We start from the raw sequence: 27,763 nt of genomic DNA, 5'->3' as shown, positions 1-27,763 counted from the left end.
GCACTTGTTGTGACGCATTTGTCATATGGTTTATTGAATCATGCAATCCATGTCACATCAGCAGCCAGTTACAGCCATACATCCGTCAACACTTTGCAGTATATTAAGGCAGGAAACAAAAATGAAAACAGGTTATGTACAGTCGACATCTTACAGTTCTCTAGAACATGATACAATTGTAAACAGTGACAACAGCTACGTCTCATCCCAGGGTAGCAAAAATGCACACGCGTGGTTTCTTAAAGGGAAAGTCCACCCCAATATATAGACTATCAGAGATTAGTTTAAACTTTTAGGAATTGTAAAACTGGTCTCCTCTATAACTGAAAGCCAGAGAGACACGCTGTAGTGACGATGTATTTTGTAGATACTAAATATTACAGGGTGGACTCCCCTTCTGTATTACATCCACTATTTCTTCCTGGGTGACAGTACTGATCTAAACTGGTGAATACGGCATACAGTATGTGTTGCTTAATGAAATAAATCAGATAACACGTGAAGGCATTTTACAGCACACAGTATTATGGTGACAATAATACAGTAGCAAAGTGGAAAGCACTATCAACAATGTTTTTTCCATTGACATTTCTACAAAATACTAACAGATAAAACTTGGTTATAGTTTCCTCTTTGTTGCTATGCCATTGCAGTTTCTCTCTTTGCAGCAATGTGGCACTATTATATCTAGCAACATTTGATCTATACTGGCTATGATCATCGCTCCTATGTCTCTACTAAAGTGTCACTGTACATTATTTGAATACGCCAACTGTGGAATGACTATAAGGCACTTTGATGTGATTAGCAGCTGAACTACAACCTAAGAGGGGCTTCATACCTTGGCTATACTGACTGCATACACACACACGTCCCTTTAATCACCAACTGACTCTCTCTCACACACACTGTAGCTGTAGCTATCCATTGTATTATTACATGCCACCATTTTTAGACTCGACTAATTGATTTACTGTACTGTGGGTGCTGTGCACATCCAGATATGGCTATATTAACAATACAATCATGCAACAAGAGACCTGCTAATCTTTGGCCACTGATCCTTACAGAAAAACAAGCATAACACATTTGGCAAAAATATATTGTGTAGTCATCATAACAACAAAAGACAAAAAAAACAAAAAACAAACAAAGAAACAGCTTAAGAGGATAATTAACACTGTGCAGATATTACTGCAGGAATGAGGGCACTCCATTTTTGTCACTGTGTGTGCACAGCTTTGTAATAAAATAGAATACTTCACTAAATAAAGCTGAAAAGTAAGAAAACATATTTACAGTAAGCCATCGGTTTAGTACATACAGACAGTAACATTCTTCAGTAACAAAACTATTAACCATTTGTGCATAGTTTTAACATGAACAGACAGAGCTTCAGGAATAAATTCTGATATGCAAAATGATAGATTCTGGACAGTTTTACTATTGACACAAGTGGATCCTTCATTACTTATATAAGAACCAGTCATTATGCTGGGTAAAATGTATTCACTGCAGAAATTACACATGATTTTTAGAGATATAGTTCACATACCAAGATTCTCAAGAATACTGTTCAAAAGGCAATAGGTTTGAATCATGATGCTAGTGAGAAAAACAATACAAATCATTCAGCAGGTACTAAAGTGAGAGTAAAAGTACATTAAGTGGATATGTTTATAAAGGAAGTCCATGACGGCCTGATGTTTAAAAAGTCTAATATGTTCAGAGACTGTGTGCTGTGACACAAAAGAGCTGCTGCCGTGTGTTTTGTCTTCATAGCTTCTATTGTTTCATCCTGCCAAGTGCTCTGTGACTTCCATTGAAAGATTAACATCATTCTTTCACTATTTGATTCTTCACACTCAAGGCTGCCTTCATGTAACTGAGACAACAGTGCATAGTAGTGTGCTACTGAGGTATCCTGTACAAAGATATCCACTTACAAATGTGTTCTCAGGTGAAATGAGCTCCTGGAGGGAGACATGATGCGTTTCCTCACCCCAACCAGTACTGTCTCACACATAGATCCCCTCTGGGTTCAGGCCAGAACTGAGAGGGCTGTGGAGGACCCGGAGGTGACTGGATATTGGATGCGATGACACTGGACGCTTTAGGGAGCCAGTCAGGGGAACTAACTCTGAGAATGAAAACACATGAAAGAAATGAGAAACATATTCTAAATGTACACAAAAGATATACACAAAAATATTTGCATAACAGATTTTTAAACATTATTTAAATGGATAAATACAAATATAAAACAAACAAGCAAACAAAAAACATAGTCCTGTTAATGCTACATTACATCTCTGCTAAAGTGCCACCAGGGGACAGTACTGAGCCGTGCAGAGAATCTGTCGATGCAGTGAATTTTATCGCCAAGCACAAAAGTGCTTGCTGATTTTTCACACATGAACCGGAAGGTTAGAAGAAGGACATGAACACTCAGTTCATTACTTTTCATAGTTGAAGTCCAGGAATATTTTTCTAATTCAAATCACACATGAAGTCCTACATAGAGCAATTACAAACTAAAAATGCAATTTTAAAGAAAAATAACCAGTTAACAAAAAGTGGGCATACTGAAATGATTAGAAAATAAATAACTTAATATTTATGCTTGTACGTTTAGATTTTTACATTCATTTCTGTGCTTGCGGTTTTATCTTTTTTTGGGGGGTTCTGCCTATAAACTTTATTTTGCACGTTGCTTCCAAGCTTTATTTTACAAGATACTAGTTACAACCGTTGGTTACAACACATAATACACCACTGTAGTTTCACCTCAAACTTCTTGAAGGTCAGTCTTAATTATTATATAATCACTAATTTCACTGTTACGTAAAGGTTTTGATAACCAGCTGACAGTTGATGGGGATCGCCTCTGGCTGACAGCTCTCCCATTATTCACTGCTCTTATAGATCAGCTCTCTGCTCGTCTCCTGTAGAGTGACAGAGCTTTGGTCCAATGAGCCCATGACACAAACTGCTGAGCATGTGATAGAGGGGCAGTGTGATGGAAGGAATGAGGGATAGACAGAGAAAGAAGGGTGAATGAATGACGCCAAGTCTGCCTGTATCCAAGGCAGCTGTTGGCATGGAGACTATAATTGCCACTGGAGTGGGTAAAAACTAATACTGTACTCTCCACTACCCCTCCCACTCCCCATTTTTTCTATCACAATCTCTCATGCAGACACACACACACACAAATACACACACACTAAGCTGAGTCATTTTCTCTCAGCAGGCTGTCAAGACATGAGGTAGAAAAATAATAAGCGCCTTGATGGAACAGAATGACTTTACTAATGCGCAGACAGGCTCAAAGACAAACTGCACTTGAATAAAAGTAAGTCGTGTATCTGTGAATGGCAACCAAAAAGCATTTATCCTCACAGCACAGACTCTGACACATAATTAAGTAGTAATTCCTGTTTTGGGGTCAGACCAGTTCAGATCAATTAGACTTAACTGACCGCTTTGTCGCAGACTGCATACTGTACCTACAAGGTCAGTCCCTTGCTTGTCATTTATGTGAACAGCAAGAGATACCTGAGCATACACAACATTATAAAAAGGGATTATACTTGTGAGTTAAGTCTTTAACACCAATGTGTTAATAGGATTGGATATTCCTCGAGAGAATATCCACACAAAAATCCTCCCATTTAATGTTTAAAATAAAAAGATATTACCTATACCGTGACTGTTGTGAGTATTTTCATCCTCAGCGGGTTCAGCCGGCAACACTGTGACCTTGGTGCCGGTCTGCCTGATGAACTGCTGCAGGTTAACCTGCCTCAGCTCCTTGGTCAGCTGCTCCAGTTCGTGCTGCATGTCCTTCAATTAAAAAAAACAAACAAAACAAAAAAAACAACAGCATGAGAGAGTTATTCTCCAGGTAACGGGAAAGCATTGTGAGCAGCGTGAAAATTACTGATATCTACAGCTACGGCTTAGTATTTTGTTTAAATCTCCAAGTCCTTTGTCAGTCTTGGTTATTGAACAACAGGATCGAAACACATGAAAATGACCAAACTGTATTTATCATAAGTTTCTTATGTGAGACACAGATTGAGCGCTCAAGACTAAAACCCACTCCTGTCTAAAATACAGTGCAATTTATGGATCCATTTCTCACATTATTTGTCACACTGAAACTGGGTTGATGGTTGAATAATTGAAACACACACCAGAAAGCACCCCAGTTTTACACACGGCAAACAAATTAGACACAAATCTCAAATTATGTGAATTACTGGACTGTAAAAGCAGCTTTATTAGCCTACTTTTGTACGTATGCATACGTAAACTTCTAGTCTTCAGATGCAGTTGATGCTGACTCAAGCGACATCACTTCAGATTTCATTCAGCTCCCTCTAGAGCCTTCATATAACATTTTTCACATATGCAGCAGCACTCCCCAAGACCCGTAAACAAGTTTTAATGTGTTAAACAAAAACTGGCAGGGATTCAGCACCATGCTGAGGGACAGATGCTTAAATGCATTTTAACTGATGGATGGTCTCCTTTATCACTACACCATGCTGTAGCACTGTTTAGGGTAAAATCTACTCGAAGGCATGCACGTCTCACCTGCAGTTTCTTGCCGCTTTGTCCAAGTGACCTGTCCACAGCCCTGCAGCTGCTCTCCAGCTGGACCGCCTGTCTCTCCTGGGCTTTCAGTTCTGCTTTGACCCTAAGAACCTGAGCCCGGGCCTCCGCCTCACTGACCCACTGGGTCTCCTGTCGCTCCCTCTGCAGCCTCTCCTCTTCCAGGCCAGCCTCTACACTCTGATGTGACAAAGAAATATTGGAAAAGAAGGAAACCACCTACTACAATATACAAAATCACTATGGAATAATTATTCTTTGATTCTTAGCTAGTTATTTTTATCTTTTCCCAAAACTATTAGCTACTAAATTACAGGTTTTGAATTCAATATCCCAAAAATCTACCACACATAGCACACCTGTACCATTGCCAATTTTTCTTCAATGTCCAGTTCACAGCCCTGCAGGCGTCCACGAAGCTCCTGCAGTCTTTCCTCCAGCTGTCTCTCACTCTCTAGCTCAATCTGCAGCTCAGTGGCCCAAAACTCTTCCTCCTCCATCTCCACCTCGTTCTTTCTCAGATGCTTCTCCAGCCTTAGGATCTCCTCTATCAGCACTCCTGCTCCACCGGGGTCCCCAATGCACCCTCCACCTCGTCCCCCTCGTCCTTCAGCCCAGGCCTGGAGCTCAGCCTCATAGGCCTCCAGCTTTTTCTCCAGTACACTGAGAGTCTCTCTCTGTAGACCGACAAGTCTGACCAGATCTTCCATGCGACAGGCCCAAAGGCCAGGTGATGCATTCCCAATGGCTGGTCCTGCATGGTGGTGATTTATACCACTTCCCACGAGGAGTCTTCTCTTAGCCTCAGCCTCGCCAATTTGTCCTCCGCTCAGTATCTCCCTAAGGCCTCTGGGTGCACCAGTGAACGTGAGAGATTTGCGGCGCGGTTCGCGGCGGCGGAGGGATCGATCGTTGGGATGACGAAGCTTTGCAAGGGGAGGGAGGCTCTGCCGATGCAGTCCACGTTCAGGCCCCCTGAGAGGGGGTCCTTCTGAGGGGGGTCGTTCAGTCAAGGAGGGGCCAGTGCGATGGAGGATCAACTGGACATCACCAGCATACTGACCCCAGGTGTTCAGAGAAGCTACAGGGCTCTCGTGTGGGGCCAAGTGACGCTCGGTGTCTCGCCATTTTTCTACTAGAGTGTACCTCCCAGTGCGACCTGTAAACATAGAACACTTATAAATATGGTTGCAAAAATGGCTACACCAAATTGTAAGGATCCTGACTTCTATTTAAAGATTATTGCAGCAGTTTTGACCACTAAGGTGTAGAAATATTCCAAAACGAACTCCAAAATGCAGCCATGATAAACCATCATCTTATGAAACTGTTAAGATTACATGTTAGCAAACAACTGTCTTCTTTCACATTGTAAAAATGCAAACATCTGCAATGTGTCTGATTATTTATGCCATGGCTCCACCGCAAGGTTTGGCTTGGCTCCTCTCTGGTTTTCCATTGTCAAAAGTTGTGTATAGTACTTTTTTTTTTTTTTTTTAAATCACCTCGGTCAAGGTTCCAGGCAAGCTGAGTCGACAATAAAAGGCAGAGTGAAAACACTACACTTGTCGCTAGAATAATCACTTGTGTGACACAGAGCAACCAGTCTGCACTCTGAGGTAAGATTTCCTAAACTCTCCTTTTTTTTCCAGCAGTCTTTTGTTTTGCCGCTATCAGTATTTTCTGAAACACAGGACCAATAGAGGAAACCAAAGGGATGGCTGCGATTATGCTGCACTGAAGATGATGCCATGGCAGTTTCACGTACATTCACTGCAATAATCAGCTAAGTATCCTGTCTATGCTTAGGGGCTACGATCTGCAGTGGAAAATGAAGTCGAGAAAAGTACTTGGTACCTAAAGTGAGTAGACTCTAGTAGAGCTGAGCTGTACCATGCAGTGGAAACACTGCTTTAATGTGGTCTATATGAATTTAATAGAAAAAAAAGGCAGAGGAAGGGGCTCAGAAGTGCTGCTTTCTCGATTTGGCAGGAGACGGAGGGATGAGTCAGACTTTCCCTCCTCCAACCCTCGCTTTGTGGGAAGTGATGTCAATACAGCCTGTTCAAGTGTCCCCGTTCCTCAAGGAGCCATATGGAAAAGGGGGGGTACTTAGATTCAAGATCCTACCAATAAAGCCTCCACTATGACCCACTGTATCTCAGCAGGAGCATAACATGTAGGCAGGAGACTTGTTTACTTCTTAGGGACTTTTTTTCAGGCGACCAAAGGCAATATGGCAATTTGGAGAGATTTAGAATTAGATGACAGTTGTGGGTTGATAAGGCTTCGACTGTTTTGTACACTCAAATTGCCAAAGTCTAAAGAAAACTGTGTGTTTGTGTGTGTTTAATAGTACAAAATGGCCTACCTATGGCCTGTGCCAGGGCAATCACCACTTCCTGGCAGGTGGTTGCCTCAGTGACCCCACAGACGACCCGCTGGACTCCATCCACCCAAACCTTGAGCTCCATGTTGGGTCAAAAGCGAGGGGGCCGGTCGTGGTGTGTTGGCCCCGACATTATTGAAGGCTCCAGTAGTGCAGGGCAGCTGAAACCCCTCTGGCTACTTCACTGGGGAGGAAACACAAAGGGAAAACAGGAAGCAGTTAGTCAGGATGTGCTCAAGGCTACCGTTATAATGCTCAGTCGCCTAAAAACATTAACAGACACACACAGAGATGCAAACAGTTTCACTAGTGGTATAACCTTCAAACACCAGTGGTCAAGTAAGCAGAAAATACAAGGCATAGTCGGGCTATTTCAGCAGTAGCTTCAGGTAAAAAGGATAGTCCAGTTGAGAAAGGACTCATACTGCCAAGCATGCCAGGACCAGCTGGCTATAACGCTGTTTTGTTCTTCTCTATGAATAGGTACATGTCTGTTGGGGGTGCAGGAAGAGGCTGCCAGCAGACATTCCCAAGTCCAGTTCCTGCTTTTGTGGAGAGAATTAAATGGAAGCAGTGAAGACAGAGCAGGAAGACTCAGTGACACAGAGAGGACAGGAGCAGAGAGTGAAACAGAGAAAGCATGAAAAAGCATGTAAAAAGAAAATGGAGAGCCAGAAGAATCATAACATCAGGGAGTTGCTTTTGATGTTGCATTTATTTATAACATGTGATGCAGTTATGTCCTGCATTCTTCACTGAAACACTATTCAGTACAGACTCATTAGAGTAGTCAATGCTATGATATGAGTATAAATAAAACATAATACTAGAGATGTGCTGTCTTCATAAAGTGCGCACAGCATATTTCAAATACTCATCTAGGAGGAAGGATCCTTCAAAGTGTTCTTCAAGGACATTGTACTGAGAGAGAGAATGAATGGCATCTGCCCAGATCTGTATCACTCTCCGTGGAACTAACCTTCACTGCACCTATACTACTGAGTCAAAAGGTCCTTTTGTTCGCCAACCCCCTGCCAATTACACCTCCCCCAGCCCACATATTCCCTATCCACATTCACAAAGTCATCCACACCAGCATGTCCTACCCACCAATCTATCCACCAATTGCTTTTCTAAATATGGTAAAGACATTTGGCTGTGCAGCAAGGTAACATTTAATTGTTGGACAAACACATGAAGCTGCAACCAATGATTATTATTCTTTATTGATTTTGCTGTCAGTTGATTGATTAATTATTATTAAAAGATCAACAATACCCATAATAAGTTCCAAAAGCCCAAGATGACGTCTTTAATATATCTGACTTACAGACCAAAATCCGAATTAGAGCATTATTATTATTTTTAATCTTGAGTTGATTGCCTAACAGAATAATCAACTAATTTTAACTGTACAAACAAACAAAATAAAGCTTCAGGCACATCAGCCAGAGTATGTGTTAAATGCACAAATGCACTCTATTTTGTTTTAATCCAATATGTACAGTCACCTTTGTCTGTGTCCTGGCTCTTGATCACTCTATTCTTGGCGTATTCACAGCTGGTTGGAAAGTGCTTTTGTCCTTCACTCAGACTGCCCTTAAATGGCATGAAAGGCTGAGGGATGGAGAGGAACATAGGAAACTAGTCAGACAGAGAAGCACAAGATTTTTCTGCAGTGACCCAAAACACAGTCACCATTTTGTTTAACCCTTATCTCCGGGGGACGTGGAAACAGTTAGAAGAACTGAGTAGGTCTTGATGCAAAGCAGGCATAGTGGATCAGCCGGGGAGAAGGTTTGGATACACAGGAGGAGGCGGAGGGGGGGCTAAGAGTGTCTTAAAAATACTACCTGTAACAACACTGTGTCAGAGGGTTCTACGTGGACCACTGCGTGAATTGCATTTGCATTTACAACAGTCACAAAATTATGTGTTTTGATTAAAAACAAACTTTCAGCGACACAAAGGAGACAAACCAAACAGAGCATTTCATAACAGGCTGATTCAATGCCTCTCCCATGCAGAGACTCAGCGGGGCATTCATAAATGTCACTTTCTCTGGTCCAGACGTGTAACATTTATATTCATTAACATTAACCCAGAAAACCCAACTGATGATACAGGCACAGCAGTGTGGGGCAGACTGCCATCCTGAGCTCTGCAAGCTCTATTCCACTGGCCTGTCAAAGCCACAGCCTGGGGGAGATGCCCGCTCCCTGATTTGTGCAGCTCGTTTTATGCCAGAAAGGCATTTCATGAGTCATCGGAGGGCTTAAATTCCTATGTATTCTATTTGAGCTGAGTTGAGAAATGATCAACTGCAGCAAACCATCAAACTCAATCAGAGCACGTTTATTTCAGTCTTATTTTGGTTCAGCAGTGTTGACTCAAGATGCATTCGTCTCAGAGTGGTGAGGTGTGTGAGCAGCACTGAGCAGCCTGCCTGCTCCGGCTGCTGATGACAATTCTCCAAAGCCTAGACAGGAGCACACCGATCTGGCAGGAAAAAGGCTTCAACTCTCTGCTGGTGTAAACAACCTACCATATGCTCCATGTAGGTGTTCCAACACGACCAACACACTGCTGCAACATACTGTAGGAGCTTCAGTATACCACCGCATCTTTTGGGGATTTACAGTCCGTCATGCATCATGTACTGGCCTGAGGATCGTGCAGTTTAGCTAACAAGGGGGTATTTGAGGAAAACAAAATGGGGCATTCATTACATTAAAACAAAACCAAGACTGAGCTTGACTCAGGAGAAAGCCTGTGGGGTAGCCACTGAACCAAGCTGAGAGAAATGACCTCACAGGAAAACACTACTACAACTTCCATGAATAGATGTTATTACACCCAGGTTCCTCTCCGAATTTGTTGACCATTGTTCGCCAAGGTGGAAAACAATACAGCCATTTAGGAAGTTCAGGCATTGTGAGATTGAGGAAATTCTATCCAAGTACCTAATTAAAACTGGCAATGAATTTATTATAGAAGAAGTTTCTGACATGTAAAACTCCCCCACAGGAATTAAAGACAATGTCATACTTCTTACAGACTTAAGCAACAGCAGTCTCTTCTGGTTCTTAAACTTCCTTGCCTATTGCTAACCAAACTTTAATTTAAATTGCACTCCCTGTAGAGCAACATGTAATTACTAGCAATTTATACTGCTGTAATTGGTAACAGATCTGTTGTGAAACAGATCTCTGTGAGCAGCCAAAGACAGACGCTGGTTTATTGTGGAGGCACTGGTGGTGACTCGGTTGGAACTAACTGGAGAAATCTCTTTCCTCGCTTTCAATTCTTTCAGATTGTCACCAAGTGCTACAACCGCAGCGTAATCCCTTAGCCTAAAACACGTAATGGTGGAAACAGTATAACATTAAGGCAAGACACGCTGACAAGATGGGACCCCCATGGTTAGGAGTTAAGGGTCTTGCAGTGGAAACCAGATAAAGAATGCCATCAGTATGCCAACCTCTATAAATTTAAATGGCCAGAGACAAGGCCTTGATCCTGGAGAGTAGGAATCTGATAACATCCAGGATATGCATTCCTGGGCTGTGAGAATGCAATGGCCTATGACTAAGACACAGGAAAGATATGGGTCCATCCGCTCTGTAATCTTGATGGCTCTGCAGCAGGCGACAGCGCTGTGATGGAACTTAAACAAACTGCATCCAACTTAAAGTCTGTTTAAACTGGATAATTATTAAAATATACTGAACAGCTGAAATAATTGCAATCCTTTTGTATGTGAAAAACCAATCAAAGTTTCTAATGGTTTCTTTGGACAATATCGGCATCCTCTCAGTTCATTTTAGCGCCTCAACAATCACCTACTGCCTGCAATATAGATAACTATAAAAAGCAATTAAAGGTGACAATGTTCCACAATTTAATCAGAGGCTAGAAGACAGTTGCAAAGGACACAATAACTCCAAAATATACACAAAGAAAGAACAAGCATTGTCCAGTACTTCCTCACAATTTTAGTTCCAAGTCCAGATTTTCTGCAGCTCCAATCTGAAGATTGGGGGGGTGTTTGGGAATAAACCCAAGTCCAGTCACGCTACAGACAACACCCTCAGCTCCTGAGAGCTCTCCAGTGGCCCCTACCCTGGAGCAAGCCGCCCCCTTTTTCTCCCTCTGCCTGGCTGATATTAAACTATTAGGCGCTGGAGCAGCCTCCCCCATTTGGGAGGTCAGTTCTGGCAGGATCCCGAACATCTGGATGGCACGTTCAGCCAGCAATAATGCCGCCTTTGTTCCCTTGCCATATTCACTGCTCACTAGCCAGCTTTGAAGAGCCAGCAGAGCAGGCAGCAGGGGACCTCCTGCACCGGGACAGAGGCGCTGCAGCAACACAGCGGTGCAACAAGAGGCCCCTCGCCAAGGTTTACATGTTACAGCAGTTTGTAAAACATAATCTGGGGCTGAATCACACTCTTGCATGTATGCATTTATAGAACAGAATAGAAGAAGACATTTTTTTCTTTTTTTTATTTAAACGGCAGCAGCTGAAATGTGCAACCACACACAAAAAGTGGCAAAATGTGTTTATTTTTTCCAGTGTGTAGGCAGCCTGGTTGGTGTTCACGGTGCTATGACACCATCCAAAGCAGAAAACACCACTGAATTACATGATTCTATTTCAGGACTAAAGCATGATCACAAAGCATAAGACTGTGAGGCACAAAAGCCTTGGCTGAGTGCAGCAACTCCACAGGTTGGTTCTGCTACACCTGGTGTATGTTTGCAAGTAGAGCACCAGGGCTTTAGATGGAATAAACTCTAGGGGGATTTTTATTTTCGGATTATGATTAGTGGTTGTGTAAAGGTCTTTTGAGACCAGAGGAGCTGGTTATATTTACACAAGATGCTGAACCTGATTAGAGACAATGGTTGGAGAAAGGTGAAAGCAACATTCTTGAGTTAATGTTCTACAAAACATCTGGGCCTGCTAAAATAAGCATCCAAAAACACTTAATAACGCTTCTCACCGCTCTAATTCATCAAACCAATACATTAAAAAACACATGTAAAAACAGTATTACCTTGATGTTTGTGCACATATCATCCTAAAACACATAACACATTTCAGCTTTCACCTCTTCATACTGGTGTCGAGTGGGACGGAGCTGAAGAAATGGCGATAATGGGCTGTAGTGGGCTCGGAGAGTAGCCCAACTATTCTACTACAGAAATGTTTCCGTTATCTCAGCCTCACAACTACAACGAGCTCAGCTGCGGCTGGTTTCTGCCATTGTTAAATAACCGTGTGCCATGGTCTTCTTACCTTTTACGCAGCGAATAAGATTCAAGTCAGTTGTTTCCTCCCCGGAGTGAAGTTTAGGGTGAAAACACAGGTAAAGACGTAAATTCCGCAAAAGAAAAATTATGTGTCCTTCTTCACCAATGCCCAGTAAATCACTTCCAACGAACTGCGACAAAGTAACGTTTGGCCGCTGGACAGGAAAACGGCAATATGAGGCTACAGACGCGTCCGGAAACAGATAATTGACGTTTAGATCCTCTGTCCGAAAGTTTGTGTGCGTCCTCTCTCTGTGCGCTAGTCTTTTGAGGTCTCACCAATGAGCTGCGGAAAATGCCCCTCTCCCCTGTTTCATTACTCCTGCTGGTAAATACATCGCATTGGAACTGGGACACCGCAAGGCATTGTGGACTGTTTAAAGCTGCAATACACTGTGGTGGGGGTGGGGTAGGGGCTGTGGGGGCTACCTATAGCCAACTTTTACACGTGCAAGGGCATCCGAGCACTATAAGGAGACCATGAGGACTATTAGGGACATAAACCTATCAAAAACTATGTGTGAGAAAGGCAGGGTCACTATTATAAGGTCTAATTTATCATTGTTGAAGTTGAGGAATATAAATAGTAATGTGTAGTTTATTTGAAACTTAGTGATCAAGAGGGCTTGAGAGTCTTTAGGGTTTCTGCAGATGTAGATGTGTAAGTGATTGTCTGTTTTCAGCATAAAGAAAGATGTGCATACTGCAGAATGAGTCTTACAACTACTCCTCTCAAAATAAACCTGTACTATAACTATACATATACAAACACAACACAAAAATTGAAAAAATGCTATGCATTTTACACATTTCACATCACATATATCATAGTACAGAGTACACAAATGTAAATAAATCTGGTAAAATGTGTTGTTGTTTTTATATGCATTATGAAATAAATTCATATAAAACAGTCACTCTGTATGCCTCTATTGGACTGAACTTTGGATTTTCACAGAACATATAAAAATCATCACTACATATGATACACAAATAAATGCATAAGTTATTTGATGAATTAAGACAAACAGTATACTCAACTGGAGCAGCTGATGGATCTTTGGCAATGGGGCCACGTATAAATGGAGGCTTACTGCCCTCTTGTGACAAATGAGAGTTTGCTATTGTAATTAAACGTCAGCTTGAACTGTCAGATCTCTAAATATGGTCTTTTCTCAACTGTCTGGATGGTTTCCAGGTTGTACGGGTGGTGTAATCAGCAGGTTTAGGTGCTCTTAGTCATCAAGTCTGGTTGAAGTCTACAGCACAGGATTACAGTTTCATTCTCTGAGCGTGAAGTTTCCTCTGAAGCTTGAAAGACAAGTTTCATTATATAAAATGACATTTTACATGAGTAAGATTGTGTGAATGCTATTTTAATCTTTGGGAAACTGTTCTCAAAACTGTGCCATCATAAATCTTTTTTTTTACAGCAGACATTTTAACAAGCAGGTGTGACTAATAAGGTTAATGTTAGTGTAACAGTAAGCCATTGCAGTGAGTCACCATGTCTAAATTGAAAAGCAGTCATTGTTATCAGATACACCTGTGATTTACCTGCTATGTAATAATAGTATTTTCAGTCATTTTACTTTACAAATACTATTGTACTAAGGGAGATACTTGGTATTTAAACTACAGGTTTGCTATATATTTATACTATACACATATTTACATTATATGTACAGAAGGAACAGGCTCAACAAGTTCCCAGATCAACTTTACACTAAATCCACATTTCAGTACAGTAACAATAGTAATAGACAGTAAATGAGAAATTATGTTTGTGATATAGTTATGGATAAATAGGGATATAAATAATAAAAATATGTGTTTAATGAATTAGGAGTTTATTCTTGTTCAAGTATGAACTTTTTGCCAGTGAAGATGTGAAACTAACACTTTAACTGTAAAAACATCCATGATGCATTTAATTTCACATACCTTCTCTCATCTCTAACAGTGCATTATTTCCATTTTTATTAATTTATTGTTTTCTAAATGTAGTGAGAATACTTCTATAGGATACAGATAAAAGAATGTAAAGATCTTAAAGGTTTCAAAAAATGATACAATAATTGCTCATCTCTGCGCACAATATTTGCTCATTGCATCACACACACTGTTTAATGAAAACAACACTGAAATATGGTCTTCACTTCTGCTTTTACGTCACAAACATAGTTGTGGTTTAAATGGAGGGTGTGCATCTCGGAGAACTGCCAGACAAGAAGTCAATAGTGACCTCTAGTGTGTCTGTTGTGTGAAGTGCATCGCATATTTATGCTCTGTTGTACCTCTTTTTTCTATTATTGATTTAGAGTGTTGGATTTCACGAATATGTCGCTCTAATATTAATTATTGTGTCTTTTAGAAGAGACATTCCTTCTGACGGACTCTTGTAATGAAATAAATGAGTGGGTAAAAATAGATTAATTTGTCATTTTCTTTTTATTACCTTAATTCTGGTGAATTTCGGATGACAAAGCACAGACCTTACTTTACATGGTCTTTGCTTTGTTGGGAACCTTGCATGCATTTATGCGCATAGAGTGCGCAGGAGGCAGCCTAGTGAACACTTTGGAAAACTGACAAGGAATTGCCAAATCATTTCCTAGCCTGGGAATGACGTCCCTCCAGCACAATCCAGTTATATTTAGAGCCTATATATAGTGGAGTCGCCCCCTAGGCTTTGTTGACTCTGCAGCAGGCAGCGACAGGAGATCACTATACTGAAAAGAGACGTCCTGAAACTGACACCATGTGACCTACATAGTTACAGTATCATTTGTGATAATTAAAGCATATATGTGAACCCCCCCTCTCTGTCTGACGTACTATGAGATTTAATAAATAAATGTAATTAATATTTGCACATGTATATCTTGTGTGTTACAGGCAGATATAATACGGGTTTAAATAAATCTACAGTGTTTAATTAAAACACTATTAGTGCGTTTACAGCGGACAATAGAAAGCATATTTCTGGCGTTTATTGCGACACACAGGCGAGTGATATGCCCCAAACCGGTTGAAATCCCCAGCTATGCTTTCTGGGTAAAGTGCGCCCCGGTATCCGCCCATATTCGCTTAAAGGAGGCCAACCTGAGCAGCTAGGCCGGACGCTGGATCAAATGGAAAGTTCAATCGATTAATTTCCCCACTTTTTTGTTTTGTTTTGTTGTTGCATGTACTCGCTTGCTTTTTGGGGGAAAAAAACGAGGTAGTCTGACTTAAATGCGGGCGTTTCGGTGTGAAATAGGAAATGCAGAGATCGTGTGAGACGAGAGGATTATCAGCTTGACTTATTTGGTCGCTACTTCGGACGCGGAACTCCACTCGCTAAAAGGTAAAACTAAAAAAGATTCATACATGTGTGTGTCCCTTTAGGGTTTGCTACGACGTCGTAATGTTCCCCCCGTTATTAAGTAGACAGGTCATGATTCCCGCTGTGTTTAACACTTAACAGTATCATTGTAGCCGGTGGAAATGTTCATTTTCGTTGTGAGAGCAAACTACGCCCAATTGTTAACCTAACGTCTGGCCCTGCAATGCAGACCTCTGGGGCTAGCCTGTCAATGGCGGCTTCAAAATCAGCAGCCGTGCCTGTTTTTTGTTTTTAATGAATGAACGATAGCCAGTTTGTCCGGACTACACGATGTGGACAACGCCACATCAGTGAATTACTTTTTGTAAATCTCATTAGCTTAGCTCAGTTAGCTCAGTTAGCTGAGTTTCAAGGCTATGGGCGAGCTCCGGTTGCTAGGCTAGCTACCAGGCACACAGCAGCCCGGTTATTTAAACACGGAGCTCGGAGGTTTTCACAACCAATCTGGCAAACCCTGCGGGAACACAGCAGTGGATCTGAATCAAATTCCTGTCCTCTTTTTTAAAGCCTGCTCTAGGTGTTTATTGCCTGCCTGAACACACAGCCGGGGCTTTCATTTAGGAGTGAGGGTGGCCTGTTTTTAAACCTCGGCTAATTCACATAGGTGACAAACTGTAGCAAAAGTAGCCACATATATGTGTGTGTGTGTGTGTGTGTGTGTGTGTGTGTTAACCAACTTCCACTTCTCCATTAGTCCTCAATTCTCCCGGTGTTGCATTGTTTTGAAAAATTCAGTTGTTGTCGGTGATGTAGTAAATTTAAAATATGAGAAGATGATGTCAACATAAGGCAATCAGCAGCCATGACTAACATAGTCACATTGTCTGGAAATTATTGTTCCTTTTTTTTTTTTTTGAAATAGTTACAGCATCATAACTTTACTCTGAGTTTACTCTACTAAACACAAATGAGGGTACTGGTATGGGTTTACTCATTACTGACCCATAAACAAGCGGTGTCCCTCCTTTTACATCCATGCTGTATGGACTTGGCACATGTCAGCTTACTCATGTGCTACATCCAGTTATAATTTACTCCCTTTTTTAAGTGAAAGCGTCCCTATAAGTGTGGTGAGTGTGGCGGCTGGAATGTTCTGTGACATTGTCAGTCGTCTTATCTGCTCAGGTAAAGATAAAATAGTTTTCCAATGAACCGAAGAGCCTCACTGTAATAAGTGTAATGTAACATGTGGCTGAGCTTTTAAAGCATTGACAGCACCGACAAGTGTTAAAGTTTACCTTTGTTGGCCATGTACCTATCAAACCACATTCTCGTTTTTGTTTGTCTAGAAAAGGCAACAATATTGAGTGCAACTCCTCCCTAACTGCAGGCTGTGCAGGGCTGTGAGCAGCATGTACTGTAACTTCTGAAAAAGGCCGACTGCCACTATTGATGGCTGCTCCTCCACAAAGCAGACAGACAGCAGAGAGCCTTCCAGTTGCTTGCCAATTTTTGGAGCCTTAATGTCATGTCATAGATTTCTGCCTGGGGTTAGTTTCTGTTGTGTGGCTGCTACTCGCAAAACACAGCTGAATATGTTGCTAGATTTAGATATTTGATCAGGAGCTATCTTTATTTCTTCTACATCGGTACCTAATTACCTGTGATATGAAGCCTGTTAGTCTTTTTAGTTCATTTTTAATTTGGGATTAATCCCAACATTTGATAACTAACTTATTTGCACATAATCTCTTGCAGGTGAACTATTGAATCAGAAGTATTATTATGGGAAACTATACATTTTTACACATTTATTCAAATTGATCAGTAAAAATAAATGCATAAGGCTGTCTGTGTTACGCACTGGAAGTGATGTTGATACATTAACATTTTCTCAGACTGCCAATACTGAGGATGCAGATTTCCCAGCAATGCAACAGCTTGTCAGACAGAAATGAGAGCAGCAAATGTAGCCAGTTGACAAAAAGGTTTTAAGTGACAATTCACTGCTTGAAATGTTTGATGGTTCTCTAGATGAATTGATGCTGTGCCAGATGACTGTCTGTCTGTATATGCAAACATTTGAGTATAATGTGTTTTTATTTTTTGGCCCTGTAGGTGAATCATGACAGAATATAAGCTGGTAGTGGTGGGAGCTGGTGGTGTTGGCAAGAGTGCACTTACTATTCAGCTCATCCAGAATCACTTTGTGGATGAATATGACCCCACCATTGAGGTAAGGAAACTTTATGTGTGTACATCTCTGCGTGAAAGTGTGTGTGTCCTCAAGACCATGACTGTGTCTGTGGATTTTTGTGTATTTTGTTACGGGAGCAGAACACCGCTTTAAAAAAAGTAGCTCCAGCAGGTTCTTCTGGTTTAAGTTTTAAAAAGACACCCAACAGGTTTTTAATAACTTTCCATGCATGTCTGCCTGCCTGCTTTCTCAGAGGGGCAACCTATGCTGAGTGAACACAGTCTCACTTTGATATCAATTATTGATGTGCTGTTGCAGGTTAGAGCTCCACTAAAGATTATTTGAATACCAGATAACATCTGAAACAATAGCTGCCCGCTGGATCAGACAGCAATTATTTGTGTTGGATCAGATCAAGTGTGGCCATCAGTGTGATGAAAAGCTGGAGTGCTTTGACACTGTGGAAACTGGGACCTCCATTATAATTTGAGGTCTGCTGGAAACTGGAGTGCCCTACAACAACAGCTAGAGTAGGGCAGTAATTAAATGTAGTCCTGTGACGTCTTTCAAGAAAACTACGTCAATACAATCCCATCATGATGTGTAAAAGCTTCTGTTTTAATTGAATTTAAAAAACAACAACATGCTTTTATGTTACTCTGTTCCACTGTTGAATATACTGAACATTTGTTTTGTTGTGTATTTAAATATCTATATTTCTTTTGATGTTAATTCTAATTTATTACAATTACCTTGCCATTAATACAACCAATACAGGATGCTTTAAAAAAACGGAGTCTGAAAAAAAATTATTACACTCTGTTATACCATATATGTTTAAAACTAACTAATAATAACCGTAAGTATGGAGAAAGTTATAAATTCTTAAATTATGTCATCCACAACCATCTAATTGTTTTCATCAAGCTGCTCTTTGGACAATCGCACTTCATCCCAGTTCTGATTGATCTCTGACCTCTTCGTCCTTCAGGACTCTTACAGAAAGCAGGTAGTGATCGATGGAGAGACGTGTCTGCTGGACATCCTGGACACTGCAGGTCAGGAGGAGTACAGCGCCATGAGGGATCAGTACATGAGGACAGGCGAGGGCTTCCTCTGTGTCTTTGCCATCAACAACACCAAGTCCTTCGAGGACATTCACCACTATAGGTGAGCTGAGAGGCTAAAGGTCTGCGGTCTTTGACAGGTTTAAGGCAGCGTTTTACATGTCGGGATGTATGACGCTAACCATGTTATTGCACTGTCTAATAAAGGGGAAAAATGCATTGAGAGATAAAGTTTTATCCTTTTTATTGAAAAGATTTAATGAGCATCTAACTGATAGATCAGTTGCCACTTTACTGCACACAATCTGGGGAAATTCAAGGTAGTGTAGAGCTGAGTGATAATCAAGTCATTTATTGCATCTCCATATAATTTGTGACAACTGTCTTATGGGTGTATCTTGGGTCACAGTTCTCATGTTTTAAATATAGTTAGTTTATAGTTTTAAATAAGTTACAATATAAGAATTCAGAATCTGTGATTGTTGCAATATATAGACATTAGGTACACTTGTACAATCTAATATTGTACAATCTAATATTATCCAATAAAACAGCCCTGCTATAAATTCTGCCTTAACAAAGATAATAATGTTCAATTTTGATTGACACTGTCAGAGAAGTGTTCATTTAACTGTTTATTATTGAGGTTTAAGTTTGCAGTGGTGTGGAACAATTTTGGTCACCCTATTTGCATGCATGAGAGGGCCATAATATTAAAAACACCTCAATATAATCCACTGCAGTACAACAACACCGCCCGCTACAACTTCAATAATAGTCTCACTACCTTTCTGAGTATCAACAAAACTGAAAAATTACAAGTTTTATAAAAGTATAATTCATAGCAGAACGGTTGTATTGGCTCACATTAGAAGAAGTGACCGTTGTACTCTGAATAAAACATATCAGGTTGTGTTAAAATCAAAATAAATTTCTGTTCTGTCTGTCAATGTCCAGAGAACAGATTAAGCGGGTGAAGGACTCCGAGGACGTCCCCATGGTGTTGGTGGGGAACAAGTGTGACCTCCCATCCCGGACAGTGGACACCAAGCAGGCTCAGGACTTAGCACGCAGCTATGGCATTCCCTTTATCGAGACCTCAGCCAAAACCAGACAGGTGAGAGCCCAGCTGGAGACGGCCACGCCCTCAAGACTCAAAACAGTTTAACTTTCCAGTCTGTCACTAAACTGCTGGAGTATTCCACTGCAGGCCTGTAGAGCATGTTGAGTGTTGAGCAGTTGCATGTGGTCTCAGGGGGTATTAGGGTACTTTGAAATCAAATTTTATTCTTCCAGAGAGATTAAGCTCATTGTCATTTTGACTAATTGTGAAAAATGTGCCTCTGCAAAGGCTTGATAGTGTTTTGCTCTTGGATCACAAGAAAAAGTTAAAGTCTTGAGTCATGTGGTGCTGTTGATTTGTGTCACATTCGGTGGCCCTAATGGTTTTGTCTATCATAATGTTGCTTGGAAATGTCTCGGGCAGTGTGCTATGCATCGTTAAATCCTATTTGGTTAATTGAAATTTTTAATTTATGGGTGATAATGTAATCATTGCATGCTACTTTGTCATTGATATGTGAAATTATGTCATCATGAGGGCCGTCTTCAAAGGATCCTGCATTATAAATAATCAGCAAATCATTAATGTGTGTCGAGGAGTCTGCATGAAAGGACAAACTGTTGGCAAATACTCAGGGGGTTAATGATTCTGCTTACTGGTTACTGTGACTGGGTGTTGGAAGATTTGCCGTGGCATAGTCGCATCAAAGTGGTGTGTGTGTGTAAGCGTGTGAGTGTTGTGAGCATGGCCTTAGGTGGCTGACCGGCTGATGCAGTGATCTCTAAACGCATCCTTTCCTGGTCTCTCTGACCTGGGGTGAATCACGGCTCCTTCTGGTGCGGGGGAAATTAATGACACAATGATTGATTTCTTACAGCTCTGTTCACCTGAGTGTACCCGTAATTCTCTACCCACACCGTCATGCTGCTGTTGGACCAGCAGCAACTGTTTCTTGCATTGAAAGCCATCCGGTGTTTCCCAAATCTCAGTGATTTCATCTGATTTTCTCTGGGCAGCTTCCCACATGAAGTAAAATGCACAATCAAAATATGCTCCTAATGCATGTACTTCTCCTTTTTTACATTGGGTTAGACAGTTAAAGTGACACTCACCCACTGTAGGCTGGAAAGGTGGCTGTTTTTTTGTTTTTTTGTTTTTTTTTTTATTTATTTTTTTAAGTTTATAGTTTGTTCAATTTAAATGGATTCCATTGATGAAAATTGCATATCAAACCAGTCCTCTACCAGCCTATCAACCTCTTCACAACCTCACTGCACGTGTATGCTCAGTATTTCCCAAACAATACAGCTAAATACACTGCTTCTGTCAGAGCTTCAAAGAGGGCAAACGTACGGCACAGAAACAGTGTAGTTAGCAGGATTTTGTAAAATAATCATTGTTTTTCAAAGCATACTGAGTTTTTTTTTTTTTTTTTTTTTTCCCTCTTTAATTGGAGTTTTTTTTCCTCCCTGCCATACCATGAAAATGTGTCACCATTTGAATTTGATCTAGCCACAGCCCCTTTTCTTTGAGAGAAAGGAAACTGCGACCCTTTTCGAGCCTAGAGGAGGTGAGTGTTCAGTTTTCACAGGATAGATCAGTTCATATAGATGAGGCCGGCCAGACATTGCAGGCAGACCCACTTTCCTTCTTGTATCTGTAAGCTGTAACACATGCACCCATACAGTATGTCCTCCTGTTCTTCCTCAACATTGAGGAAAGTTGTGTCTTATACTGCAGAGAGTGGAAGATGCCTTTTACACTCTGGTACGGGAGATCAGGCTGTACCGGCTCAATAAGCTCAGCAAGGAAGAAAAGACTCCGCGATGTGTCAAGCTTAAAAAGTGTGTTGTGATGTGAAAGGGGTAAGTGTATGCAGCCGCGCACCCACCAGCTCTGTGTGTCTGTGTGTGTGCTGTTAGTGGGGATTGTGGAGAGCCGGCAATGGGAGAAGACGTGCAATGAGAGCTGGTGTTTCATGGGTTCTCAAAGCTAACCTGCTGGTTTCTACTGGGGTTGTGGTGAAGCTCTAACAGGAGGCTGAAACGGCTGATGATTTCTTCTCTTTTCAGTGTCTCTGTGTATCATGGTTGATTATTATTTAAGGCCGTTTTCACACTGGGTTTGTTTATACGAGTCTGAACGCGACTTCATTTACCCCCCTCACCCTTCCGCTAACCCTGCTGGTCTGCTTTCACACTTGTCTGCTTTTGTTCCGATCTTGGGGGGCATATTTCCGTTCTTTCCTCATCAAGGTGCAGGGGTTTACCCTCGTTTCCACAAGGAAATGATGACAGTGCGCGTTTAGGTGTGTGCAAGAAAAATGGAGACAGATTTACAAGTAGGCAACCATCTGAACAGGTTGGAAAAAATTTACAAAAACAAGCAAACCCTTACTGCCACGAGTACTCTACTGGAAGAAAAAAGTAACACTGCATCAATATAGGGTTGTTATTGTCCACTCGTACACCAGTGACACATTTTATCTCATCCTCTTAGGTCTTCCTGTGAGAAAAGGATTGCGTTCAGTAATAATACAGATGGCCTACAGCCAGTCAGTTCACCTTGTTGAGGTTGACTTGGTAAACGTCCACTCTTATGTTCAGAAAAAGTGTTTACTTTATCAAATTTCCAGTCGCTCGTTCCAGGATTCGGACACCAGTGTGAAAGCGTCCTAATCTGTTAAAACGATCATGAAGAAAGGGGTATGGGCTGGTGAGCCGACGCGTGTGATTAAAGGATGTTATCTGGGACCAAAATCATGTGCTGAAATGTTTCCAAAGAAGGAGATGGTCTTAAGAAACTGGCAGATATGTTGTGAACATAATTTGCGAGAGAGAGTTTCTCTTGTGGTCACAAATCCCTTTTTATTTATTTTTTTTTAATTATTTTTTTTATAATTATTAAAAAAACAAGTCTTTATTCTTTCCTTTCCTGCTGTCTTTGTCACAACCTGAAGTGACCTTAGGCTCTTTACTCTGCAGCTCCTTGCAGATTCATCATCACATTTATTGCACTGTACAAACTGTTCCATGTACTTGCCTCAGTGTGGCATCTACAGACAATAGCTGCATTTACATGGAGCCTTTCATTCCCCGATAATCGGTAAGAATATAAAAGCCTCATTTAAACACCCCACTCAGAATAAATTGAACGGTAAAAAATCATTTGATTTTAAAAGCGGAGGTTTAAACCTTCCTTTGTAAACTCTGTTTCAAATTACTTTTCAAATTATTCTTCCAATAATGCACTTGGCTTCTTGATGTAAATCAAAGCTGTTCACCTGAGCAAGAAGCGTCTCTCTTCTTTTGTTTCTTAGGAGAGTTTTCTATCACTTTTCTGAGTGTTGCATCTTTCCCAGGGGAACCACCTTCAAATAGTTTGTTTATTAGTTTTAGTAAGACAAACAGAAGGCTCGCCTTCTGTTCAGTAATACTGTTAGAGGAATATTTTTATAACACTGTTGCTTGAGTACAAACCCACAGCAGTAAACCAGTATTCGTGCCAAGCACTCGATGCAGGTCCATCTTTTTTTTTTTTTTTAACAGTTTGTTCGTGTTGGCAGACTGCACGGACTATTGCAAATGTAAACGGGACAACTTGTTCTGTCATTTTATTTAGTGGCCACTTAAACACGTGGGGGCTGTAAATTTGGATTGATTACACTCGAAGGGAAAATAAATTGGCTCATAACTGCAGCTACCGTCAGTGAGAACACTGCTGATGTTTACTCTGAAATGTATATATGATATATCTGTTTGATCTGTACTTTATTCAGCTGTGTCTCACATAACTTGATTGATGAATTTACCCTCACCCTGTGATGTGTGTCACGCTGATGTACACTTGACATTAAATTTGTTAAAACTGAATGAAATTATTGATAATATATTTGATAATTTTGGTTTAGTTTTGATTTGGGGGTGGAATAATAAAATCAGCCAATTGATTTCAACTGCCATAGATTTAGTTTCTTTGGCAGTTGAACAAGTCAAGGTTACACATCAGTTTGATATTAAAGATTGATTTGTTGATTGTGGAGTTTAACCTGTTCCAATTATCCTTTTTTAATTAAGCAGCCTTCACATTTCACCTCAGAATCAATGATCATTGTCAATCCGTGAAAGATGTTATATTGATACCTTGATACTTTTTTGATACCACATGTTTGAAAAACGATAGTCATCCGATAGGATCTAAAATAGTTATCAGAAAAACAAATCTACAATCAGAAAGATGCGATCATTAACTAGTGGACAATCTCCACCTCTCTGCTCCTCCTGAGCGGTCGACTGACAGTCGAGCAGCTCTGCTGCAGACACACAGAGAGAGATAGATAGCCGTTATCTGGCATTATGTTGATGTCGTGACGCACGGCAGTGTTTATTTCACAAGCATGGACTGCAAGAATAAACAGTAACCACAGGCCAGGACAACGTTGGTTTTGATTGGCTACCTCATTAACAACCAGCCTCCTCCACACGCGGCTCACCTGCTGCTGTGAAAAAGACCAAAATTCATGTTTTTTTTCCCCTGGCTTCACTTTTTTTTTTTTTTTTTAAAAACAACAAGCAAACAAAAAAAACTGCTTTGCCTTGCCTCTCTGTTTCTGAGGGAAAAAGAGGCGGGGCAAGCAGGTGTGTGTGTGCGGTAAAAGACATGAGATGTAGGCGTGTTTGTGGGGAGAAGGAAAAGCAAGGTGAGCAGGTTAAAGTAGTTTGAGTAAACACTAAAATAAAGTAGAGAATAAAGACGGTGACAAGAAATAAATGGGGTAATGTAAGTTTCACTGTTATTCTGTGGGAAAAACAGCAACTATACCCATTCTTTCTGTACGAGCACTGTGTGTGTGCAAAGAACACATCCTTTTTGCTGTGGTATCGAAAGAGGTATCAAGTGTAATCTTTTAATACTAGTGTTGTATCAAAGTTTAAAACTCTGACAACCTTAGTCTGTATTTGTTTGGCAGTTATTGGCATTCTGCTATGAAAATATTAACCTGTAACACTAATTATGTCTTCTTTTTATCATCTCTTTCCAGGGCGTTGATGATGCCTTTTACACATTAGTGAGAGAAATCCGGAAGCATAAGGAGAAGATGAGCAAGGAGGGCAAAAAGAAGAAAAAGAAGTCCAAGACAAAGTGTACACTTATGTGAATAATCACCCCTTTTCAAGACAGACTAAAAAAAAGAACTATGTTGAACAGTTAAAGTAATACATTTTGTACATTACACTAAATTATTAGCCTCTTTCTCAATACCCACCATACTGAATACTAAACCTGACCCCGATTTTTCTGCCTTTCTGTTATTTGCTACTCGGACACCAATAAGCTTTATTTTCAGTTTAGTGCCAGTTGCCCACTTGTTGGTCCAACAGCCTGTTTTCATTTGATAGGATGATGATAATGATGATGATTTTCTAGAACTGCAGAGATGTGAGCTAATTGCATCACAACTCATGTTTGACAAATGATTCATTAATGATTTTTCAATTTTCTTTTCCCTTTGCTTAAAAGGTCATGACCTACAAAAGTTCTGTAATGCCCTTTTTAAGTATGGGATGCCAAAGAATGAATTTTCATCCCGATTCTCGTAGACAATAGATACGAAGAAAGGACCAACATTCAGCCAGATGAGATCCAAATGTCCCAGCCACTGTGTAATTTCCCCATCTCTAATGACCTCTAGGTATGACTTAGTTATGTCACTGATATAAGTATGCATGCAAACTCCTACTCTTCTCCGAATGTTTTAACACCCTAATTAGCTATTAATTAATTTGCAACTTGTCAATGCTTTGTACTGTGTGGGGAGTGATTTCTTGCCTACATGAGATGTTTTTGTTTTTTTTTCTTTTGCATGCATTGTGTCCTAGATGACATGGGTATTGCAAACTGCCTCTGGTCGATGCGTTTTAACAGAGCCAACAACGATGAACTCTGACCCAAGTGGACATCATACAGTCTAGTTTTTCAGGTTTATATAAAGTAAACTGTACTTGTGTTTGTCAGAAAGAAATCGGCCACCTTTGCTTGATTAATGACACATTCAGAGATCCAAATCTGTACCCGTTCTGTTATAATGAAATGGGACTAGCAGCCAGGGTTTGTCAGCCATGCAGTCTTTTTATGTTGCAGGGATCCATGCCTCTTCACAATCTAATGTCTGAACAGCTTGTTTGACCTCACAGGTCACACATTTCCTGCTTTCTTTACTCTAAATGCTCGACTGCAGGATTAGTTAAATTCATCCTGACGACAACAACAGTTTAATTGCTTTTCATTACAAAACAATTCAAGAGTTCTCCTGTCAACATTCTCCTGATTGAGGCATTCATATTTACCCAGTATGAGGCCCCTTTTATCAGGATTTGTGATTCTACAGTAGCTGGCCATAGAGGTGTCATGCCTTGCACATTTCCTAAGCTGTTGACTCGTTCGCTTGTGACTGGCTAGAAAGCAGACTGCATCTTTTAAGTAGCTTTCAGGAATATTTCTCTTGGTGTGGTGTCACAGAGGTTGTTCAAAATGTTGTCCAAATGGATTTTCAGATTGTTCCTTTTATGGAGCTTTTGAAAGAACTTTTGGATTAATTGAAAGTGTTGAAATTGTTTGGTGGGCTGCCTTTCAACAGGAATGATTGTCCAGCAAAATAATTTGTAATTTTACTCTCACAAAGCTTGTGTATCGTGGTGATGTAACTGGAACTGATGTTTGTAAATGAGGCACTAATTTGCCATTAAATTGGTTTTTAGAGAAAATTGTCTGATTCCAAAAAAAAAAGGGCCTAGTTTATTTCCCAGGTCAACACATATTTCACGTTTTCCATCGTATTTACAACCTGTTCCCCTGGGGATTTTTTTATTTGCCTTTTTTATGTTTGCATTAGGTGCTACATTTAGACGGTAGAAAAAGCAGAGACAACATTTACTTTGTCCTGTGTGTGCTCAAGATACACAAAATGCTGTTTTAGGGGAGCAAAGTTATTGACACAGAAAATCCAGACATGATACATTTTGCTTTCAGGATTAATGAATTTTGACCCAGTTTATTATTACCTCCTTTTTTTTCATGAAGTAGATAACTGTTAATGCAATTTTAATTATGGAACCCTCTTGTTAACAATACTGTTTCAAAAGTAGTTTTACTGAAATGTTCCTCTTCCTTTATTGCGTGCCAACAGCTGATTTCTGAAATGTATCATTTATACCTGGATCATATTTTAACAACCTTTGTATAGTTGTGATACTGAAAGGTGCATATTTTGTAAATTGTGCTTCATTTCGTTGGTGTGTCTAAATGAATGTTGCTTTAATGGAGTTTCACTCCGCTCTGTGTATGTGACTAGAGAGTGTGACTGGGTCCAGGTCTAGGGAAGTGAATGAATGACCACTTTACAACACACCTGTTGTGGGCAGTGTAGAGTGGTGATCTGATCTCAAATGAGTCTATTTTTTGCCATGAATCTCACCACTCCTATTTAATGTGTAATAAAGAACAAAGTAAAGAGGAACTTAACTTTGTCTTTCTTTCTTAAATTGTCTTTTGTTTCTCTTTCTCTTTAAAACACTGGTCCAAAGTACAGTATCATAAATGTGAATTTGTTTAGAAGTGTATTTCATCAATGTTCTCCAGCAGGTGGCACTGTTCACTCACTTTGGCAGGTCGGATTCTTAAAAACCACAAAATCTATAAAGGGGCTATTCTCCAGTTGCCCACACTCCCAAACAGAGTGAGTCTAGATTTAGCTTTTACAAGTCATGTTCATTTTCTGAAATAA

The 27,763-nt window shown here is 40.5% G+C and overlaps 2 protein-coding genes across 5 annotated transcripts; one reads left to right on the top strand and one right to left on the bottom strand.

Annotated features, from left to right (window-relative positions):
- Positions 1-2: 2 nt before the first annotated feature.
- rassf8a (Ras association domain family member 8a) lies at positions 3-12,696 on the bottom strand. Of its 3 annotated transcripts, XM_019278912.2 has the most exons (7): positions 12,312-12,696; positions 8,521-8,626; positions 6,992-7,193; positions 4,980-5,779; positions 4,603-4,800; positions 3,702-3,846; positions 3-2,140 (listed from the first exon to the last, which is right to left on the bottom strand). In XM_019278912.2, the coding sequence occupies exons 3-7, from the start codon at positions 7,092-7,094 to the stop codon at positions 2,019-2,021; spliced, it is 1,368 nt and encodes a 455-aa protein (XP_019134457.2). In that variant the 5' UTR covers positions 7,095-7,193; positions 8,521-8,626; positions 12,312-12,696; the 3' UTR covers positions 3-2,018. The 3 variants fall into 3 exon arrangements, with proteins under 3 accessions (XP_019134457.2, XP_010736001.3, XP_010736002.3); XM_010737699.3 differs by lacking the exon at positions 8,521-8,626; XM_010737700.3 differs by lacking the exon at positions 8,521-8,626 and having other exon boundaries at positions 4,986-5,779; positions 12,312-12,695.
- Positions 12,697-15,362: 2,666 nt separating this feature from the next.
- kras (v-Ki-ras2 Kirsten rat sarcoma viral oncogene homolog) lies at positions 15,363-27,496 on the top strand. Of its 2 annotated transcripts, XM_010737701.3 has the most exons (6): positions 15,363-15,674; positions 17,772-17,889; positions 18,842-19,020; positions 19,875-20,034; positions 21,721-21,845; positions 25,022-25,092. In XM_010737701.3, the coding sequence occupies exons 2-5, from the start codon at positions 17,779-17,781 to the stop codon at positions 21,838-21,840; spliced, it is 570 nt and encodes a 189-aa protein (XP_010736003.1). In that variant the 5' UTR covers positions 15,363-15,674; positions 17,772-17,778; the 3' UTR covers positions 21,841-21,845; positions 25,022-25,092. The 2 variants fall into 2 exon arrangements, with proteins under 2 accessions (XP_010736003.1, XP_010736005.1); XM_010737703.3 differs by lacking the exon at positions 21,721-21,845 and having other exon boundaries at positions 15,370-15,674; positions 25,022-27,496.
- The last annotated feature ends 267 nt before the right edge of the window (positions 27,497-27,763 follow it).

The sequence above is a fragment of the Larimichthys crocea genome, chromosome XXI (assembly GCF_000972845.2).
Source record: "Larimichthys crocea isolate SSNF chromosome XXI, L_crocea_2.0, whole genome shotgun sequence".
Lineage (NCBI taxonomy): Eukaryota > Metazoa > Chordata > Actinopteri > Sciaenidae > Larimichthys > Larimichthys crocea.
The sequence above is the reverse complement of the archived record's forward strand: the minus strand, read 5'-3'. Positions and strand labels throughout refer to the sequence as shown.

Coding starts and splice junctions, on each gene's coding strand:
- kras (XM_010737701.3), top strand. CDS start 17,779: ATGACAGAATATAAGCTGGTAGTGGTGGGAGCTGGTGGTGTTGGCAAG. Junction 17,890..18,841: donor AATATGACCCCACCATTGAG/GTAAGGAAACTT, acceptor TTCGTCCTTCAG/GACTCTTACAGAAAGCAGGT. Junction 19,021..19,874: donor GAGGACATTCACCACTATAG/GTGAGCTGAGAG, acceptor GTCAATGTCCAG/AGAACAGATTAAGCGGGTGA.
- rassf8a (XM_019278912.2), bottom strand. CDS start 7,094: ATGGAGCTCAAGGTTTGGGTGGATGGAGTCCAGCGGGTCGTCTGTGGG. Junction 5,780..6,991: donor TGCCCTGGCACAGGCCATAG/GTAGGCCATTTT, acceptor CTATGTTTACAG/GTCGCACTGGGAGGTACACT. Junction 2,141..3,701: donor TCACAACAGTCACGGTATAG/GTAATATCTTTT, acceptor TTTCATTCTCAG/AGTTAGTTCCCCTGACTGGC.